Source organism: Ciconia boyciana, chromosome 10 (genome assembly GCF_034638445.1).
Source record: "Ciconia boyciana chromosome 10, ASM3463844v1, whole genome shotgun sequence".
Taxonomy (NCBI): Eukaryota; Metazoa; Chordata; class Aves; order Ciconiiformes; family Ciconiidae; genus Ciconia; species Ciconia boyciana.
Genome location: NC_132943.1, coordinates 28,841,502 through 28,862,506, shown reverse-complemented (window position 1 = coordinate 28,862,506; position 21,005 = coordinate 28,841,502). Strand labels below are relative to the sequence as shown.

The window sequence follows — 21,005 nt, the reverse complement described above, 5'->3', positions numbered from 1 at the left end:
GAACTGACTGCAATCCCTATTCCCCATCCCGCTGCACTACTCAGGAGGAGGAGGTAGAAGAGTTGAGAATGAAGGAGTGAAGTTGAGCCTGGGAAGAAGGGAGAGGTCGGGGGGAAGGTGTTTTTAGTCTGTTTTGCCCATGATGGTAATTGGTGAGTGATCTCCCTGCCCTTATCTCAACTCATGAGCTTTTTTTTTCTTACTTTCTCCTGTTGTTCTGCTGAGGATGGAGACCGAGAGAGCTGCTTGGTGAGTACCTGGCAGACAGTCAAGGTTAACCCACCACAGTGTAGTACTTCAATTTTAAAATCACATGGTTTTTATGAAGTCCTACCATAGTCTGGTGGGCCAGATATACCTATGTATTCATCCACTGCACTTAGGAGTAAGATACTACAGCATATTGTCCATATATCCATTATTGTTGTTTTACTAGTTTCCTAGTATTTTTAAAGAGTTTCAACTTGTCAGCATCTTCCTGAAGTTCTGGAATAATATTCACTGGAGCTAATCAATATCCACTTTCATGCCTGCAGAACAAGTGTTCCATCAATGCTAAGTTTAATCACCTCTTCACCAAAGCTAGATTATAAAAGAAACAAGTTTAAGGAACAGAAAGGTTGAAAACAACCTTGTTCCTATACTCACATTTCTAATGGCTAAATAAATGTTACAAATCTAACTCAGTTGCCTTTGTTAAGGTGATACATGTCTCACCTTCAGTAAAGACAATAGAGATCTTCCTTGAATTTGTTTACAAACCATAATACCTGCAATTCCGTATATACTTACACAAGTTATATACAGGTACCAGTCATTACAAGCAACTCTGCAGAAATTTCACATTACATTACTAAAGTTGTAGCTACTAAGTTATTATTTGTAAAGGACCACTACCTCTGTAATTTAAAACTAGTATGCTAATAGATGCCTTATTCTCTTGTCAACCTACTGGAAGATGCTTCCAAATCTACAGCTGCTTGGTTTTGCTTAGAAGGTCTAAGTAAAATTAACAGATACGTGGAAAACAACTATGAAACTGATCGATTTATGGTTAGAAGATTGTTTCTGTATATAGAATGCAATACAGTCATGGCAACCTGAAGACTATGAAGAGAGGAGAATCAGAAGCTCAGTCTTCCTTTTCAGTCTCTAGAGCAGACAACTGAAGCATAATAATCTTGAAAAACTAAGAAATACAGAGCCTTTTAGAAGAACCTGGACAACACAGCACACAGAAATCCTACGCTCCTGCTGAAAGCTGAGCAGGGCACAGAGGCTTGGCTTTTCACTTAATTCTGCATGTTAACTTTGGGACTTCCCTCCAGCCCGAATCTGTTCCTCATAAATACTGGCAGAAATGCCTCCATCTGGTAATTTTTTCTGACTCTTTCAACAAAGAGTTAACAGACACAAGCATTCAGTTACTCTAGAAAGCTCCATGCACTGCACAAAATGAAAAGCTGATTTTTTAAAAGAGCGATGATCATGAGAAACAAACAAAAGATTATTCCAGAATAGACTTATACAGGACAAGCTCAAAGAAACTGGACAGGCCAAGATAGTGTTGGAATTTATGTCACTATACCAGTAACAAGATGTGCAAATCGCATAATTGCTTGGTTTTGTTACTTACACAATCATAACGAGAAATTTTCTTTAGGATACCCTGACCAAAAATAATGCAGGAATATGAAAATTTTGTAAACATGGCACACTGTCCAGTATAACTGCTTTTTATGAAAGACCCAGAAAAATCAATGCAGACTGCAAATATGTTTTTTTATAATATCAAGTACATCAGATAATCAAATTTTATAGAATTACTGTTGCACAGTTTAGACTGAGACTGAACTTGATAACAGAGGACACAGCACTAGTACATAAAGCGTTGAACAGACAGTAGAAAATTTAACCTGTGATTGACATTGTGTCAGATACCACATCCTCCTAAATAAAAATGCGTATCCTTCCCTTCTCTTTTAGAAGAAGAGGTATGACGTAGAAATAACTGTATGATTTCTCCAAGTTATTAGAAGAATAAGACCTTTTTGGTAAGAAAAGTTATTTGATTTCTGTAGTAACACAAGCAGATTGAAGTGAGCAATTCATGCATTTATGCTTAAAACTGAATTATTATTATTATTCCTAAAAGTAGAATCATCACAGAAAATGTATTAAACTAATTGCTGTAGTATGCAAGTTAAAATTATACTTTAAGTTTTTCTTATATCAATTTATTTTCCTATTTAACGGAGTAGTGTCTCTTAAAAAAATACATCACCTTACTAAGTAACTGGTTCGCTGAAGGGCTGGGAGACCAATTTACCCAGTGGGAAAATTTAAGAACCACCACGATTGGTGAAGAACAATGCACGAAAAAATATTTTTTGCCCGAACAGTAGCCTTTCGTCTTTCATTGCTGCAGGTCCATTTATTATTTATTTGCTGTATTTCCTATCATTTTCCAGAAAATTTTAAGCTGATGTGCTCTGCTATACTACTGTATCACAGACTCAAGGGAAGGGAAACAATTTATGTAACATTCCCTGTTGCTAAAGTAATGGAGCTCACCAAATATCAATCATAACTTGGATAAACACTGCCAAAATTTTAAAGAATGGATTTTTCATTTCAGAAGCGGAAGTCAAATGAGTTGCAGTCGCCACAACTCTACTAATACTCTACTAATATGAACTAGCAATTTCCATGTGTAAGAGATTACATGTTCAATTATTTTGAAGCTGCTATGATGTTGCTAACAGGGGGAAAGAAAAAAAACACATTAACCTTAGCACTGAACTTCAAATTCTCTATTAAACTGACCTATGCCTCCACTGACTTTTGCAACGATTTCTGTACTTCACAATAAAACCTTGGAGCACCAACTGGCACAAAAAGAAAAGGGAGTGGCTTCTCTGCTGACAAATACAGGCCAACGTAATGCCTTCAATGCCCCCATCACCGCACTGCCTATCATCCTGCAGATCAAGTTCAGATCTCAGTCACATTCTGAGCCTCCTCTAGGAGATCTCAAGAATACTCACAACAAAACCTTCTGTCAACAATGAAACACTGAAGGATTACAGCAGAATTAGTTCATCTTCACTACATGACTTTCTGGACGATTACTCTTCCATACGCTTCCAAGCAATCGCAAGCCCACCTTCACCACAAAATCCAAGGCTACTGTTTTTTAATATAATTTGGACTTAATTTGACATAATAGTTTTGGAATAATAATAATTATTAGAAGCAAAATCGCCAATATCCAACTAACCAATAGTTACATCTATTTACCTATTCCCACTCTTGCAGGGAAGAAAAAATCAGCTTTGTACACAGATCCTGTGCAGCAGTTTATGTAGCTCTGGCACCATGAAGGTGGGGTGAGTCCACTGACATTTCCTACTAGGACACTCACATCACTAAATCCAGAATCCCCTCACGCTGGACCTCTTCTCTACAATAATCCCACTCTATGGTCTCTCAGCCAATTCCAAAGGCCAGAGCCTATCGCCTGGCTGATGTCCTCCATTCCCCACTTGTTCAAAATTTAAACATGTTCATGCTGTGACCCATACTGCACCTCACAGTCAACACTCACAACACAATTACATTCTTTCATTCTCACCTCCCCCTTAGAGCTCTCTGTTGTCACAATGCTTGGATAAATTGCCAACACTCGGGGTATTGCTGTGTGGTGGCCAGAATCCATCAGGCTGACCAAGAGCGCCTCATTCTTTTCCTTCACTCACCATCTGCCTGCATCCATCTCCTATTATCTCAGGCTGTCCTTACAGACTGTATGCTGCCTGGGGGAATAACCATCTTTTTTCATTCTCTATTTGTACAAACAGCATGGAGTTCTCCTCTGTAGTTTTTATCAGAACAATAAAAGTGGAGCTGTTCAATACTGATTTTATAAACTTTGGTTTATACGAGGAACACAAAAAAAAGTCAGAGAAAGAAAAAAAAACCCAAACTACATCCACTTCTTCCTATCCGGTTCTGCCTTCCAAGACTCCTCTCCCCTATTCCAGAAAAATCAGTTTCCCAGTTTTCAAAAAAGCATAAATTTAAATACATGTATGTCAGGTTATGACTGTAAGAAAATATTTCAATATGTTTCACTTAAAGAATGTAAGTCACACTAATTCAACATAGGAAAAGTTATTATATAATAAAATACATCTATATAATTTCACTGTAACTGACATGTTTTGTAAATGACCCAAAATATGCAGTGTCTTCTCCCTAAAGGACAGTTGGTCATTCAACAATTCAAAAGAAACAGTCAGAGATTTTTTACAGGGACATTTTAAGTATTCTCTGTCACTAGTTAAATATTCTTTCCCATTTTCACTGACAGAATAATCTCGCCACAGATCTCATCCCTACTTGCCCTCTGGAAACACACAAGCACTCTCCACCCAGGGGACTGAAAGCAAAAATAAAACTGGGACCCTTCGTACTTCTCTCAACGTTGACACCACAAACCCATGTCCCCCTCTTTTCTTTCCTACACACTCAGACCCTTCTTAGGAATGACCCACAACTAATGGTTTGGTGGGGTTTTTTTTTTTTCTTTTTTTTTGGTTTGTTTTGGGGGGGACTCTTTCATTTAGCCCTACAATCACTACCAAAAGTAAACTGACTGTATTTTGCTTCTCTTCCTACAAAAAAGAGAAAGAAAGGAAAAAACCAAAGTCCTAACACCAACCTGGCTTCAGAGCGGTCACCACAAAAATCGCATGCTGCAGTAGCAACTTGTGCTTGATCTCTTTCTCCTTAATTCTGTATCATCTCTACTACATCATGCTTTCATCCTGCACCTACCACTTGGTAGCTGCACATCGTACCGAATACTGCAGCCCTGCTTGGGAAGGGAAATATAAACCGACAGGCATATCCCAATTAAAACATATGTCATGGTGCTCTAAATTAACAGGCACAAATACTATATTTACAGGAGTCAGATATCCTCGGTTTATCACATCGTATCAGTGCTGTCAGCAAAGGAGAGTGGAAGGTGGGAAGGGAACGAAAAGGAGCGACAGGGACACATAATCTGAAATAAATATTCAACACACTCACAAAGTGGAAAGAATTTAATTTAGAAATCAATTAAATATTTAAACACCTCGTCACGCCGGGGTAGTTCATTCTGGAGGTGAACCAGCTTTCCTCCTCCCCAGGCTGCAGCAGCCGGTGCCACCCGCCTGTCACCCTCCCGTCGCCAAGGGGACAGAGGTGCCACGACCCCGCTCCCCTCACCCGCCCGCCCCACGGCGGGCCGAGGGCGCCCGCCGACCCCGGGACCGGGCAGCGGAGGCAGCCCCACAGCAAGCGGCGGGGGAGAACACGACCCTGCCCCACCAGGGCTGCCCCATGCCCACCCCCCGCCGCCGCCGCCGCCGCCTCCTCCTCCTCAGCGCCGCGCCGCCGGGGCCGCCGCGGGGCCGGCGACCGTTAGGCGGGGACAGCGACCGTTAGGCTAGGACGGCGACCGTTAGGCTGCGCGCGCCCCGCCCCGCCCGCCGCACCTGGATGTAGTTGGTCTCGCAGTACTCGGCCACCCGCTCGAGGTTCGTGTAGCTGTCGAACAGGGCCCGGCGCCCCCCCGGGATCTCCTCCTCCAGCAGCATCTGCAGCTCCGCCATCTTCACATCCTCTCACCCCGTCCGTCCGTCCGTCCGTCCGTCCCTCCTCCTCCTCCTCGCCCCCCTCCGCCCCCTGCCCCTCCGCGCTCGCGCCGCACCCCCCCCCACCCCACGGCGCTACCCACCGCCCGGGCCCGGCCTCGCGCCGCGGGCAAGGAGCGCGCCAGACCCCCACCGCGGCGGGGGCGGGGCGCGGCCGGGCAACACCTCCTGCGCATGCGCCCGCCCCCAGACCCCCCCCCCCTCCACCTCCCCTGTGCCCACTTCCGGTCCGGCGGAGCGCGGCGGGCGATATCCGGGAGGAGCGGGGTCCGCCGGGAGGGCCCGGCCTGGGCCGCGCCTCCGAGCCGGAGCGAGCCAGCTGGGGAAGAGAAGAGAAGAGAAGAGGGGAGGGGAGGGGAGGGGAGGGGAGGGGAGGGGGCCCGGGGCCCTCGGCCCTCTCGCCTCCTTTGCCGCGAGCATCTCGTAAGAAAAGGCGCTGGAACGAGCGGCTCCTGCGTCGTTTTGGTTGGGTTTGGGGGTTTTGTTTTAATGGCCGTTTGCAGGTGGGAGCCTGCCCCCCGCAGTCTCGCCCCGGAGGCGGCAGCGAGCGTCGCACCGAGCTGTTGCCCTGGGGGTTCCCCCCCGGTACCAGACCTGGCACCGGCTGCTGCGGCGTTAGTCCGAAGGGCCAACACCAAATAATAATGTGTGTTTTCATTTTAGGAAGTCTTGGCTTTCTTTATTTTCATCATTTTGCAGTAATTTACTCGATGGCAGCTTGCTAGCAGCGCTGTTTCCAGAGCATAGGTCTAACGCCACATCTAGTGATCTCACTAGAAGCTTTGTCTTTGAATACAATGTGAGCTGGGGTCAGACCCTCATGCTTTTAATGTAGCTGCTGCTCAGTTCTTCTGATCAGCAGAGGAAGAACAAAATGTTTCTTTTGTGCAGATTCTGTCTGAAAAGCTGCCATTGTACAGGGGCAAGAGGAAGGGTAAATTCTCAGCCGCCAAGTAGTCAGCTTTTCAACTTTAACAGAGAAAAGCATATAATGAAGGGTCAGCAGAAACAGAGGAAGGACAGCCTCATGGCTGAAGCAGAACACTGAAGCCATGAGTTATGAGGTCTGTTTGGTCAGTTCCTGGCTTTAATGCTGACTTCCTTTAAGTCCCAAGCAAGTTGCTCAGTATCTCTACAGTTGTGATGAAAATGCCCAACCTTAGAGGAATGTGGAAGACTTTCCCACTGAATTCCTTCACCTGCACCTAAAAGTAGCCTTCCTCCCACAGAAAAAAAAAAAAGTGATCAGTCCTCTCAGCAGAAGTGTCCCAGCTTTCTCTAGGGGAGCTCATCTGTCTCTCTGAAATGAATTGCAGCTGTGATTACTCACCTCATGTCCCCATGAGGCTCCACAGAGCTACTGCTGCCTCTGTAGTGCAGCCCTGGGTTATTTGACATCCCTTACGTACTCATACTGACATGACAGCCTGATATTCTCCCAGCCTCCATGTTACAGACAATTCTGTTGTAGTCACCAGCTAGAGAAGATCCAGTGCTGCAGTCCTTGTACACCAACCTAGTACTGTAGGAACTGTTGTTCTCATGCCTTGAAAGCTGTTGCAAAGGCATCCAGCTAGATATGCCTGGCTTCCAGGTGACTTCTAGAATTACAAACAGGTTACAAACACCTGGTGGGCTCAGGCAAAAAACATGTAGTCTTTGGGTCTGTCCTTTTAAGTTTCTTCCCTTAAAACAAAAATGAGATATAAATCCCTGCCCTGCGGGATGTCTGCCTGGAGACGTTTCCTCTTAGCTTGCTTAGTTCTCCTATGTGAAGGATGAGTCAGGCACAGTGTTCATTATACGGCTTTAAAAACCCTCATGTGCAAAGCATTTTTCACCCATTTTTAAATGTGGGCTAAAATTCACAACTTCAACTACTTGATTGTGTGTTTTAATTTTTCTACAGGCAGTTGAAGTGCCAAGGGTAATTCATATTTTACAGCTGTAGTAGTCTTAATCTCACAGAAAAGGCTTAAGAATCACAAAACTCTCTGCTAGAGACCCCCAACCACAATGTGTGTGGGGAGAAGAGGGGTGGCTACTCAAGAGCACCCATACTCTGTCACCTAGCAGCCACGCTCCTGTGCAGGGCTGTGCTGGCGTGGTGTCAGGCTGCCTGCAGCTCTCTGCAACGGATACTGGCACTCCCTGCCCTAAAATGACAAGGACTGAGGAAGTGAGTGTCATGCAGTGTCGCTCTTGGTGCCCTCTTCCCCCAAAGTTTATAAACCATGAGTTATACATCCAAAAATACTGATTTTGCTGTAGTTAAAGAATAAATCCTGGTTGTCAGCCCCCCTGCTGAATGTTAATGCACCTTTTTGGAGAGCCGATCTGAGCCTTTGCCTGCAAAGGCTCTGGGAAGGAAAGCCAACCAAATCAACTCACAAAGGGCTGCTCTACAGTGTGGAGCACCAAGCCTTGTCCCACACTTCCATGAATCAGCCACGGCCAGGCTTCCACCTCACCCTAAGGCCTGCAGCTGATGAATAACACTGTCACACTTCGGTAATGGGCCCCTCCTCCACAGTAGGTTCAGCTTGGACTCTGCTCATGTCGCTGCTGCTGCTGCTGCAGCTCCAGCGGTTGCTCACACCCACACTCTCAGGACTCTTCACATTTGTGCCAGGCTGGAGGCAGGCTGAGGCTTTCCTTCTCTCTTCATTCATTTGCTTTTCAGGTGTGAAGTCAAGCTGTCATTTGGCAGCTCCCTAGTAAACCTGCATGATCTTTCTCTTGGCAAAAGGAGACAGCTGTCAAGATGTAAAGAGGAAGGTTCTCAAAAGATGCTGTTAGCAGTTTTAACTTGGATTAGCAGCACCAGACTGTAGGGAGGGGGAACTGTTAACTGTGTCATCTTCTCTGTGTGCTTTTGGGTGCCACCAGGGCCTGCTTTCAGTGGAAACCTGCGAGAGCCCATCTGCTCTCAGATCTGCACTCACCATCAGCAAACCTTCTTACAGGGAGCTCCCAGGTCAGGCACCTCTTGACCTCTCAGTGGCCCTGCCGGCAATTTTTAGGGTGTAAGAAAAAGCATTATCTGAAATATGTGCACACAGCTGTTCACCAGAGTAGCTGGACTAACCTGTCTGCATAATTAGGTGCTTGTTATCACAGCATGTTTACATTTTAATAGGGTACTCTTTTGTGGATTTAAATTTAAATATGAAGAGCCCTCCTGTCAGAATAATGGCCATCCTTATAATCCTCTGTACACATACCAAAAATAATTAGAAATAGTGTTTAAATTAGACCAACTGAATGCAACTACCACTTCCCTAAATTTACATAAATGACTTCCCATCTGTCAAGTGATGTGCTAAACTAATTTTACGTTTTTATACTCCCTCAGCCCTAATTACAGTATTACACACTTTAACTTTTCCAACTTTTTTTTTAATCCTGTTGTGCAAGATTTTCCCTTAGTATCTTCAAGACTGGGAAGCAAGCATATTTTCCACCTAAACATGCTGTTCAAACAGTCACCATAAAATAGAAAGGCAAGCATCTAGCTGGAGACTCCAAATTGGAGGTCGAGATCCAAAAGCACAGAGAGACCACAATTCTTCCAAGTTCTCTCGCATGCGTTAGGTTTTTACCTCTGCCAATCACCCAAGGGAGTCCCTTGCTCACGAAAACTTGCACAGACAAGCAGATCCTTTGGTCATGTGCAGTCTTGCAGCTGGGCACTTTGTGTAGTGTCCCACATACCACAGTTTGCATTACCAATTCTTAATTAGAGAAAAGTAATAATGGGGTAGCTCAAAGGGCACCTATTTTTGGCACCACAGTAAGAAATCACAATCAAAAGCCTCTTCCATTTTCTTTGCTATATGGAAAACTGAACAGCACAATCACCATATCGGGGTATGTGAGTAAACATCCCCTTTAGACAGATGACCAGGTCAGATCTTTCACAGATCCTGCTGCAGGTTTTCACTTAACTTGTGTAAATAACTCTGCTCTAGTTTTATGAGGATCTCATTTCTGAGCATTTTTGCCTTAAATTTTTTTTTCACATTTTGTAAACGGTAGAAACAAAAGCCGAAAATCCCTGTGCTTGCTGCATCACATGGAGCTGAGCAGATTTGCAGCTGGATAAAGGACAAAGGACTCTGACACCAAACATACGGTCATGTGTACTCATCATATACATAGGCCCATGGCCTTTAGCCAGCAGGTAACATTTACTGGAGGGGTGGGGGAGGGAGGGAAAATTGCAGGATTGAACAAAATAGTCTGTAACTGAAGTATGTACCTTCACTCCCTCAACAAAGTCATGCCATCCTGCTCGCTTCACCTAGTATCTGGATCTGCCTCCAGCTGGATGGCAGGTCTTTGCCAGTCTCATAATCCAAAGCACCTGAAGCAAACAGCAGCTTATTTCACTCCCACAGCTATTCCAGAATGCCAGGGGTGGCCTCCCGGCACAGAATGCAGCTCGTACGAGCCCAACGCTGCAACAAATGGTGCCAGGATCCTGAGGCGTCTTAAACACTCAACCTCCAGTCCTCACTGTAAAACAGAATGAAAAACCCACACACCCTGCAGCTGCACATTCTCCTCCTGCTTCCCCAGGCATTCAGCAATTTGCTGGGCAATCAAGATTGTAACCACAGATAACCTCTCTGCTTATGAGAAACTGCATCTGGGTAAAGCACTTGCTGCACAAAGGATAGGAGAAGTGACCCACGGGGTAGTTAACATCTCATGGAAGAGTTTGCCCTAACACGGCTATTTCAGAACCACCTCAGACAGAGGCAGTGCATGATTGACACCTGATACCTCACAACACCTCCAGAGAGAGACAGGACATGTTGTCAGACTGTCTGTTCTAGGACACGTCTCATTCTAAATACCAAGCTTTTTTTTTCTAGGAATTCAAGTTTTCTCTTGAACTTTATTTCAACACAGCACTGTGTGAGAAGGACAGAGCTAGTACACGGGGAAAAACTCTCCAAGGGAGGAAGAGGTCAAGCTAAATAGGAAAAATAATGATCTCTCTCTAACATTTCAGACTTTAAAAGAAAACAGGGAACAAATGGTCTCAAAGAGAAGCCAGCACAAAGCATAGTTGCTCATCAGTTTCCCTCCGAGGGTTCAAATGACAAAGCCATCAGGGAGAGTGGGGAGGAAAGAACGGCTCTCATTTGTTTTTCTTTCCTGCCAGTATTCCTTCTCAAAGATGCCAACCCAGACCAGCTTCCAGTCCTTTCCCACCCTGTCCTGACACTTGTGGCATCCCCCAGGTAAGGTCTGATATGGCTGCTGAGGAGACAGACCCTAAAGGGTAGATAGTGGAGTTAATGCTCCACTACAGCACATGGGAAAATTCATCCTCTCTCAACTATCAATTCCGGCTCACTACAGACTGGAGGAGATACTACTGGCCTACTTATGCTTTTTTCACATTTGCAAGTTTGCTCTGCAGCTACAACAGTTAGAACCATTCTCTCAGGTCTTTGTTTCTTCCTGTATGTAATTAAAGTTCAGATTTTTAGGTACTTGCTTAACTCCAGGAACTTGCCCCCTGGAGCTTTTTTACTCCTGTCCTGTTTGTAATCATGCTTTTACCACATAAACCACTTCAAAAAGTTTTTTATGGCCTTGCATATTCTTAGGAGCCACCAAACAAATATGTGTTGTTCCCGGAATTAGCCTAACTCCCTTGCATGGGAAGGATAATAAATCACATCTGTGAAGTCATCTTTCCTCCTTCCATCACACATCTGCTCAAGTCATCCCCTTTCATGAGGCTGTGAAGGCTGCTCCTCTTTGCCCAGCTTTTGTTCACTATCACAGTTTGCATCTCTCTCCTCCTCACTGCTCTGTCCTTCTGCTTGGCTAACACATGGGAGCATTTCAGCCCTTTCTCTCAACCACAGCTATTTTTGACAGTATGGTAACAGCACAAATCCCAACAATGCAGTACTGCCTAACAGGAGATGGAGACTGATGGCTCCCCATCAGTCGCAGCAGCTTCACCCACCTCAGCCTGAATCTGGTTTGACAGCATATTTATGTGCAGAAGGCAGCCAGGCCTCCCCACACTGTCTCTTCTGAGAGGCAGCTTAAAGGACTCGTTTATTTCAAAGGCAAAGACATCTCTGAATTATATGAGTGAGCTTTTAGCAGGAAAGAGTGAGAGCCTAAGCTGTACCCATCCTGCTACAAACTAGTCAAAGTCACAACCTCTGCACCCTGGAATATAAGACAGGACCCAAATGACCAACTATCATGTGTCAGCGCACAAGGTTTGATCTGTCTTACATAGGTATAAGGATTTTTTTTCCCCATCTTTGTCTCTTTAGGACTGGACTTTCCAGGGGATACAATGGAACGAGGTGTTCGCAGCCCTGAATTCAAATGGAGCAGGGTATTTAACCTATTTTGCAGATGCCAACCTTAGCTAACAAGCTTCTGGTGGGTTGGGGCTGAGCTGGGTGTGCAACTGGGGTGTACAGCAGCTTGTGACATTGGTTTCAAGAGCCCCTGTCAGAGTACTGCTCCTCCAGCTAGGGCATGGGATGGCTGCAGGAGACATCCCTAGCGTGGGGCCTGAGGTGAATGGCTGGACAGCCACAGGTTGGTCCCCCTTCACCTCACGGAGTCTGGGGTTGAGCCATTACTGAAGGATAAATAAAGCTGAGCTCTGCTGCTCAAAGTAATCATACCAGTCTGTGCAGATCCCTGGCCTCACACAGAGACTTATTTGAATCAGGAACACCAAGGCAGTTCATCCTCTCTAAACAGCTTCATTCCCTGCTCTGTGTGCTCACTACCCACAGGGCCCAGCTACACATTAGTTCCCCTCCTTCCCTCTCTGCGCTTTTCTGCAGAATGTATTCGCTAAATATAATCTGACAGCTTACTTTCTCAGGTCCACAGCCTCAACACCCATGCGTTGCTTCTCTGTGCCAGAAGCTCTATTTTACAAGTCAAGCCATAGTCTCCCTCCCAGCTCATCTTGCATGAGGAATGAGCACATCCTTGTGTCCTCTCCCTTTTCATACCCATCGCTGTTGTTAGAAGGGGCTCGCACAGCCATTTGCGCTGGCACATCCCTCAAAAATCTAGCAGCCTCAGAGCCACACAACCAAGAGTTAACTCTTCTGGCTGTTTTGTAAATGCCAGCTAACCCTCAGCTCTAATCACTTTGTCCACTTCCACTAGTTCCACTTTTGGCTTAATTCCAAGTCTCTTTGAAGCCATCATACATGTATGATTTCATTGTGTAAGGGGGCTCTCACATCAAACTACCCTAGTACGATATCATACTACCCTTCAGTAACTTTCTGCCTCACCAACTTCAAAAAGTGCCGTATTCCTCCAATGTGCACTCCCTGAAACGTCATTGAAATCTGCCTTCTAGTTGTATTACCTGACGTATTGCGCGGCAAATCTCAAGGGCCTATTATTTATTCCAGAAAAATCTGGTCCTTGTTGGTATACGTGACACCTCCAACCAAAGGGCTCATTTAGCCACTTGCTAGCTGTACTCCTTGACTCAGGAATCCAGAGTTCATTAGAGTACTGAGTGTTGTTTAAGTATATACATCGCTAGGATAAAGAGATTATTTCAAGGCACAGACTGGCTATCATCTCCAATATGTAGGAAGAGGAGCAGAGGAGCAAACATATACAGCTGGTGTACTTTTGCTCCTCTACTGCCAATCTGATTTTTCAAGCTGTTTTTATACAAAGGAAATGGCAGAACGGTTAAATCCTTATCTTAAAAAAATGGCTGGGAGCTCCGTGAATTCAGCAGCTCTTAGGATAAAATACCCGCAGTAGCCTTCCCCCTCCCCTGCCTCCTCAGGAACCAGCAGTATTTCTCACAGCTTTCCATTAACTACTTTTATTATCTGAACGTCTGCCCACATGAGTAATTGAGTGAGTCACATCAGCAAAAGACTTGGTGGAGTTTTATGAGGAGGCCGCACTGTAAAATTTTTTTAAATCACAGTTTAATTTACAGAATGAGGATTTTTAGCTGTGGTGACAATTTCAAGACCAGTGCTGCAGTAGTGGGAGAAAGAAACACAGAGGTGATAAGGATTTCCAGTTCTTGAGGGCAATTCAGAAAATGTGATTGCTCAGCTCAGTTTACCACACTGGAACAGTACAGCTATAAAATATATAAAGGCTAATGGAGGATGCATGTTTGCAGTATTTTTACCTTTACTATGTAAAAGTCACCATCAAGCTTCCTCAAGCACAAAAGAGGTTCACTATGAATTATGGTGTATATATAGCAACAGGCCCTACCTAGTTATCACTGCTGGGATACGAAACCGGAGGCCTGATCCAGCAAATCTTCTGTATAATTTCTTTTTTCTTTGCATTATGGCAATACTAGACTTACAAAGACATCTAGGCATTTAAATAGTCAAGTAGGTGCTTAATGCGATATTCAAAATCCAAACACCTAAACAGCTTCAAAAAGTTGGTTTCTAATGACTGAAAGCCACAACTAAGATTTAAGTGCAACTGTGCTAGGACAATATATGAAAGTCAGTGGTATTCAGGCAATCACACAGCATAAATAATAGTCACAGTCATACAAAGGTTTGCAGGCCCAGGCCCACGCTTGAGGTTAATTTAGAGCAGTCTGTTAGCAAGCAATCAATTTGCTCCTTCCTTTTACAAGAACAATACCATCAAATCAAGGCGCAGGCTCCGGCAAATTTAATATGAATTCTGCATGGCTGAAGGACTAAGTGCTTCACACACCCTCTCTGTTCCCAAATACTTGCTCACCAGTGCATGTGGGGCAGCTGCAACCATTGGTCCAGTTGTTTTCCATCACATGCGACGGTGTATTCTTGCAGGCATCCCTGTCAGCTCCCATTAACTCACATGGCTCATTCCTCTGCTCCCAAGGCACCTTTCCCCAATTCAGACTCCTGGAAGAGCTTGCAAAAGCAGGACAGCCACCTCACAGAGCCAGGGCACGTTCAGAAACTAATCTGCCACACAGTGGGCAACCTCCTTTCTCCCCAAGCAGGAGAGTAGCAGGTGGTAGCCAAGCTGCCAGAAGGCAGGGCTTTTTGGCCTGGAAACTATTTGTGGAAGCTTAGAGCTGTGTGAGAACGCTCATACCTGTTGCAACGAGGCAGCAGTTCTTCCGCTCCCCCGCACAGCAGCAATCCATTTACTGCTGTCTAACGCCCATGGTGCCCCGAACCCCGTCATTGTACCAGGCTGACTTACAAGCACCCGAGGATGGAATAAGAGTCAGCTTGTGACACACTGGATACTGAAGGCTGCTGAGCAGGGATTGAAGTTGCTGCATTTCTGTTATTTAGGTGTTGCAGAGTTCCTGCATCTCCCGGGGTTCAGCTCTAAGGCAAATGCATGGAGCTAGAGCATCAGTGTGCAGCACAAAATACCAGTGGTCTTAAAGGAAGGGATGGAATAAACATAACACATATAATCAGTAACTCCTAGCTAACAAGCCCTGCATGAGCAAGCCAGTTGCTTTTGAGTCCAAGAAACTACAAAGCCAGAGTATGCATTTTCATGTTAGTGATAACATCAGGGCATAAATATTATTCCCAGAATTAAAAATAATGTATCTGAGAACAGTGAATTAGGATCCAACAGTGACATGAAAAGTGCAGCTTATTTCCATGCTGGCAGTAGGCTTTATCAATGAAGATGTCGGGAAGTTGACAAGGGTAATAAAGTCGCCTTAGCTAGATCTGAGCCTTGCTTATTCTGTATCAGGGTCTGGGCCAATATGAAACAATGCTACCAAGTGCCAATTTCCACACTTTGACAATATGAACTTTGCTTTTTCAGACACCCTTATTTGCTTCCCCTCTCTCACCCCAAAAGATAAATGACCAAATATGACTTACTGTTTCAATAGATTTTTGTTCCTTTCCTGGATTCACGGCCTAGGGAAATTTGGTCAGGGCAAGAGCCTTAATGGGTGAATAGCACCTTCTCTTTTATATATGATCATTCATTCCCTCCCAGCCTCCCCTCCCTAAGGCTTCTGAACACAAAACACTTGTAGGAATCATTTAGTCTATTGCTGAAACACAGTCCCTGAGCCAGCAGATACGCAGCACTGCTGGAGCATCTCGTTCCATCAGTTAAATTAAAGACCTAAATCGAGCTGATGGCTGGGCCCAGCAAGCTCTCTTTTAGAGAAGATACCCAGGGCCTTCTGCCGTAAAGCTCTGAAGGGGAAGATGATCGCTTTACCCTTGCTGCAGTGTCTGAGTCATTACTGAGTTGGAAGCGACTGTTTAAAAAAAAAAAAAAAGCCTTTTTTGGTGAGACTAGAAAGTTGGCAGCCAAGCAGGCACAGCACTGGATGTCTCACTGCCAGGCTTGTGACAGAGCTGACCTGCCTGGATGCCAGCAGGGAGGTGGGAGCAGAGCGTGCCAGCGCCCATGAGTTGCTCAGCACTGCAGAGACCACAGCAGAGAAGCTTCAGAGAGGTTCAGAGGTGGCCCCAGCACTGATATCCCATATAAAGAACAAACATTTCCTGCCTAATGGTGTCACTGGAGCATCACTTGCCCACCTGCAGCCACATTTCACTGTCCTTGAGGTAACCGAGACACTCACCAGGGACACATTTTACCTGGTTCCTCTGCCCTTTCAGTTCTACATCCTCTCCTCTTTGGCCAAGGCAAAAGGCCTCAGCTGCCGTATCACCAGTACTATCACTTATCTGTATGTCAACTGTAATTAAGATTTTGCTCCAAGTTACACTGGTTTTAATGTGGAATCCTGCAAGATTTGTCCTCATGACTTTTTACTGGCCTAGCATTGATCTATTTAAACTACTTTTCCCATTAAAGAGATGATCAAGTGCTTGTGCCGAGGTGTTGGTGCAGATACAGAGCTATGACTGATGCTTTTTGCCTCCTGGAAGCAAGGCTTTTCTTTACAGGAGCATTAACATCAGAGCAATTGCATGTACTTCATTTATCTTGGGTTCAGGCTCCTCTGTAGAAGAAATAGGAATGACCTGAAAAGTAGGGGAAAAAATTCTTTCCACTCCAGCCCTCCCCCAAATCTTTTTGTGGGAAACACAACTGTGTTTTGAATGCTAAAATTCACACAGATTTAAAAATACTTATCTTCAAGGAATGTTGCCATGGAAACCCTTATCTTCTCTCCTTCCCCACCCTCCATATGTGAGGAACATTTTCTTCGTCTTCTTTTTTCCTGCACGTGGTAGTTCCTCTTCCCCGTCTGCTACCACCGAAAACCTGGCATTGAATCCTAAGAGATGTCAAACAGGCCTTTTGTTTAGTTGAAAAGTGATCGCTAAAAAACAGTCCTGAGCTCAACTAGAGAGAGATGCCAAGACGGGTACGTATTCTCAGGCTCTAGAGAAAGATGCCTGGAATATTTTCCAGCAACTCCTGCTTCGGACAAGTGGAAAGAAGCAGCAAGAGCTGCCACGGTAATTACAACAGTTCCACTTCCTGGTGGCATAACCCACAAGTGATGAAGATTTTCCTGCTCATTAGAAGCCTTTTTTCCCCTTCCCTGTCACTTTTGATAAAAGGGGCAGGGAAGTGGGTGAAGTTCTGTATGCTAAAAGTGCTTTCATGAAGGTACTGCTCTACCCCATTCCTTTTGCCCTAAAGCTACAAGAGGATCCAAGCACAGGAAGGAAGCCAATAAACTGTAGACTTCACTCTGCTGATCAGAATACATCTGTAACCAAGGATCAATGTCAGGGAGCCCCTTCTGTAGCATTAACAGAAACCTTGGGAAGGTCATACATGGCCCTGTTGAGGGGTGAGACCCTACAGATCTCTCCTGCTGTCAGTGAGAACGCGTACACAGCACCCGAGACAGAAAGACTGAGAAGGCAATGCTACTTACCTGTAAGTTAAGCAGTACCAAAATGGTCATGAACAAACTATGCAGGTGAGATAGATATATTGTTTTCCCAGTTTGGATTGCCAGCAGCCCCAGGTTCATATAACTGCACAGCTAATGGGGGAGCTGGCACGAGAGCTGCCCAAGGTATTTTAAATCAGCAAACGTCCACTCTGACCAACAACCAACATTTACTTTTGCAGCAAGTAGGACAGAAGTTGCCAAGACCATCCTTTCCATTTAATGACAGAAAATAAAACATACAGCCCTCAACTCTCTGCTGCATGCCACAGCCATTACCAGCAAGTCCTTAAACTGCTGGGAATCAATTAGTGGTGGCCTGACTGCTCCTGGCACCTGTGCTGGCTGCCTGCTTCTGAGAGCAGCAGGTTGCATAGGCACAGAGATATATTTAGCCTCTTACCTTCCATGAGTTTGTAGCCCTCTGTAGAAGCTTGTTCTACAGTAAGAGCCCAAGGAATGAAATTACAGCTTTTCAAAACCATCCTGTGGAATCTGTGAAGCAGCTTTCTGGTGTAGAGCAGGAGTATGAAGCATAAAAAGCAATAATTCCCTATATTATAGAAGCAACCTCCCCCTCTTGGCTTTGTTCCTAGACTAAGGCATTTTTTTCCACAGGTTGCAATGCTTGCCCGCATCGCCATGTTACAGCCAGAAGGGTCTCTGGGCCTTAGATGTGTCCTTGGTGCATGGGTCTGAGCAGGACTGACAAAACCCTATTCTCTATTGACTGGACTCCTGAGACTGGCTATCTGCTACAGTGCAGGCGCTGACTCAGGCTTTTCCCCAGGCTGGCATCTAATAATGCTTCGGCTTTGGCTGCAATCTTGTGACACATCTAGCATAGCCTCCCTGTGCCCAGTCATCTTTTTTTTTTTTTTTTTCCACAAAAGTTGTAGGAACATAGCAGTGCTGAGATTTCAAACCCCAATCCCTGTCAAATGCAGCTGATTTGGCCCAAGGGCTCAGAAGTTACTTCTAGTGAGAAGAGAAAGGGGAAAATGTCCAAACATAAGTGGGGAGGGGGACACGCTCTACAAACACAAGTCTTCCTTAGGAAGACTTAGGAAACCAGGCCAAACAAGAACCAGCTGACAGTGCATGCCGGACAAGGGGTGAGGGGAGAAATGGGACAAAACTGGCATTTCAAGCTTCCAATCAAAATAGATTAAAACTTAATGAGAAAGCTCTGATCCATGAACATTCCCATACAAAAAAGGGGGTTCACTGCACAAGAAAAGGATCCACAGCTGGGCTGAGGAGTGTTGCACTAAATCTTGAGAGTTAGGCTGTTTGAAATGACTGACACACAGAGCGAGGAATGGAAACTTACAGACTTCAGCAAGCAACGTGGCTGTGACCTCAGCGTCACTCTGAGCAGTGCAAAACAAATGCTTGAGAGCACCTTACCCCCTCCTTTCCCTCCACGCTCAACACATTTCCTTAACTGATGAGTCAGGGTGGTTTTTTGAAAGCAGTTTTGAGCAAACACAAACTCATCATTGGCTTTCTCCAGCACTTTGGGCCACATTCTTCTCTCCTATCAGTCACGGACTCCTGGAGCATGCTTGGTTACTGACCCGGACTACTAAGAGCACAGTCTTACAGGATGCGATACCTGTGCAGGCTGACAGAAAATTCGTAACAAATTATATGGAATTACTCCCATTTTTGATTCCTGTAACTGGGGAAGGGCTGTTGCAAGGCAGTCACACTGGCCCGTACAGCTCCAGCAAGGCAGAGAAATGCTGTAGTAGAAGTCCGGACAATTACACTTGGGAAGCTTTTCTGGTGTCTGAAAGCTTCACTCCTATGACACTGCTACAAGAAAGCAGGTCTTCGCCACTCAATTATATGACAGTCAGGTATTCCTTGTCCTGTTCCTAGCAGGGACAGTGCTATCCTACCATTTTTTCCTCAAGAAGGCAATAACTTAGCCTCCATTTTGCCTCCTCTGCACACCAGGGATGCTTTAAAGTAAAATTCTTTACCACACTGATTTCTCCAGAAGGTTTCGGAAACATCTGCAACCTTGAAGAAAAACAGGCCTTTTTGCAAAAGCAGTGAAGCAAAGCCTAACATGAATTGCCATCTGGGGACATGACCAACCTTCAGTTAAATGGAGGTCAGATTAGCAAGAGCTTTCTTGCAGTTCATTATAAAAATCAATGCAAGAGAGGCAGCAAGCTGAACTGCACAACCCTCCTTTTTCTGCCCAGCAGACAAAAAACAGTAGAACAGCATCTCTGTCTCACCTGTCTCCCAAATGAACTGCACTGGGGGGGGGTCTGAATCTCTACAGCTCCACCAAAAGCAGAGCTGACACATTAAACCCAAGAGCAGAACTTTCTTTGTCTGGTGCCCACAGAGGCTGGCATCAGATGTTAACCCCATAAGAGCCGACAGGACTGCATTCAGGCTGGCACTCGGCAGCAATACAAGAGCCACAACATTTTATAAGAGCAGCAGATTCCTGGCCTGGAAGGTGCTAGTGAAAGGAACACTGTCTGTAGAAACGGGAATTGCAGCTACCAGGTATGTGTCCCTATGTAAAGTGTGCCCTGTCTGCAGAGGCAGTAGACAGGAGCTCTAACGGGAGCCACACACTCCTGGCCTGCTCTGTGGTGCATCGGTAGCTGTGTGCAAAAGCAGCTCGGGCAGACAAAGCTGCAGGCTGAGCAACACCTCGCCTACCACCACACAGCTTTTGGGTGGGAAGGGGGCTAGGAACTGGAGCTAACAGAGAAGTCAGATTTATGGGGAAAAAACTTATAAAGATCAGGTAAAGGGTGATCCTATGTAAGGGGGGGGGGGAAGGGGAGAAACACAACCTGAAAAGGAAGTCAGATGGCAATTACTCCTACAAGATGACGGGGTAAGAGGTTCCTGCCTCGCAAGCTGTTCAGTGGGGCTCTGAAAAATCTTTCAGGAGCTGGCCCATGATGGCCAAAAGAGAAAGAAAGAAGCAGGGAAAAGCATGTGAACATGTGGCATGCGATGCTGCTTTGGCTGGCACCCGTTCTGGAGGAGGAGAAGGATTCTTTGAAAGGCTTTTAAGTTATTAAGTACAACATTAATCCAGAGCCCTATAAAATCAGCACTCTCCCTTTCCAGTATTTGCATGACCAGTCTCATGCTGACCCAGTGCTGAATGAATTGCAAGCATCTGTCAATTTCTGATGCTGATTAGACTAGACACTGCCCTCAGAACTGTCAGGATAGAGAATCCCTTTCTCAGGGCTTTGTTCTGTGGTTTTATTTCATTTCGTTATATTATTACTGATGCTTCTGTTTTCTCAGGGGCCAAACCAATTTTATTCCTCTTGGTTTACTAGCATTTCTCAGTCATCCTTTCTCTTGCAACCCCACAGCATGGCAAGATTACACAGCAAGAGAACTGGTGGTGCAATTCCCACCCC

General features: G+C 45.3%; 1 protein-coding gene across 4 annotated transcripts in view; it reads right to left on the bottom strand.

Annotated features, from left to right (window-relative positions):
* Window positions 1-5,741, bottom strand: part of ABI2 (abl interactor 2) — a 72,130-nt gene extending 66,389 nt beyond the window's left edge. For 2 of the 4 annotated variants that reach the window (XM_072875336.1, XM_072875337.1), the window contains exon 1: window positions 5,547-5,739. In XM_072875336.1, the coding sequence (XP_072731437.1) occupies window positions 5,547-5,663 (117 nt within the window). In that variant the 5' untranslated portion in view covers window positions 5,664-5,739. Of the gene's footprint in view, window positions 1-5,546 lie in introns of all 4 variants that reach the window. The other 2 variants (XM_072875338.1, XM_072875334.1) reach the window with 2 other exon arrangements.
* Between the last annotated feature and the right edge of the window lie 15,264 nt (window positions 5,742-21,005).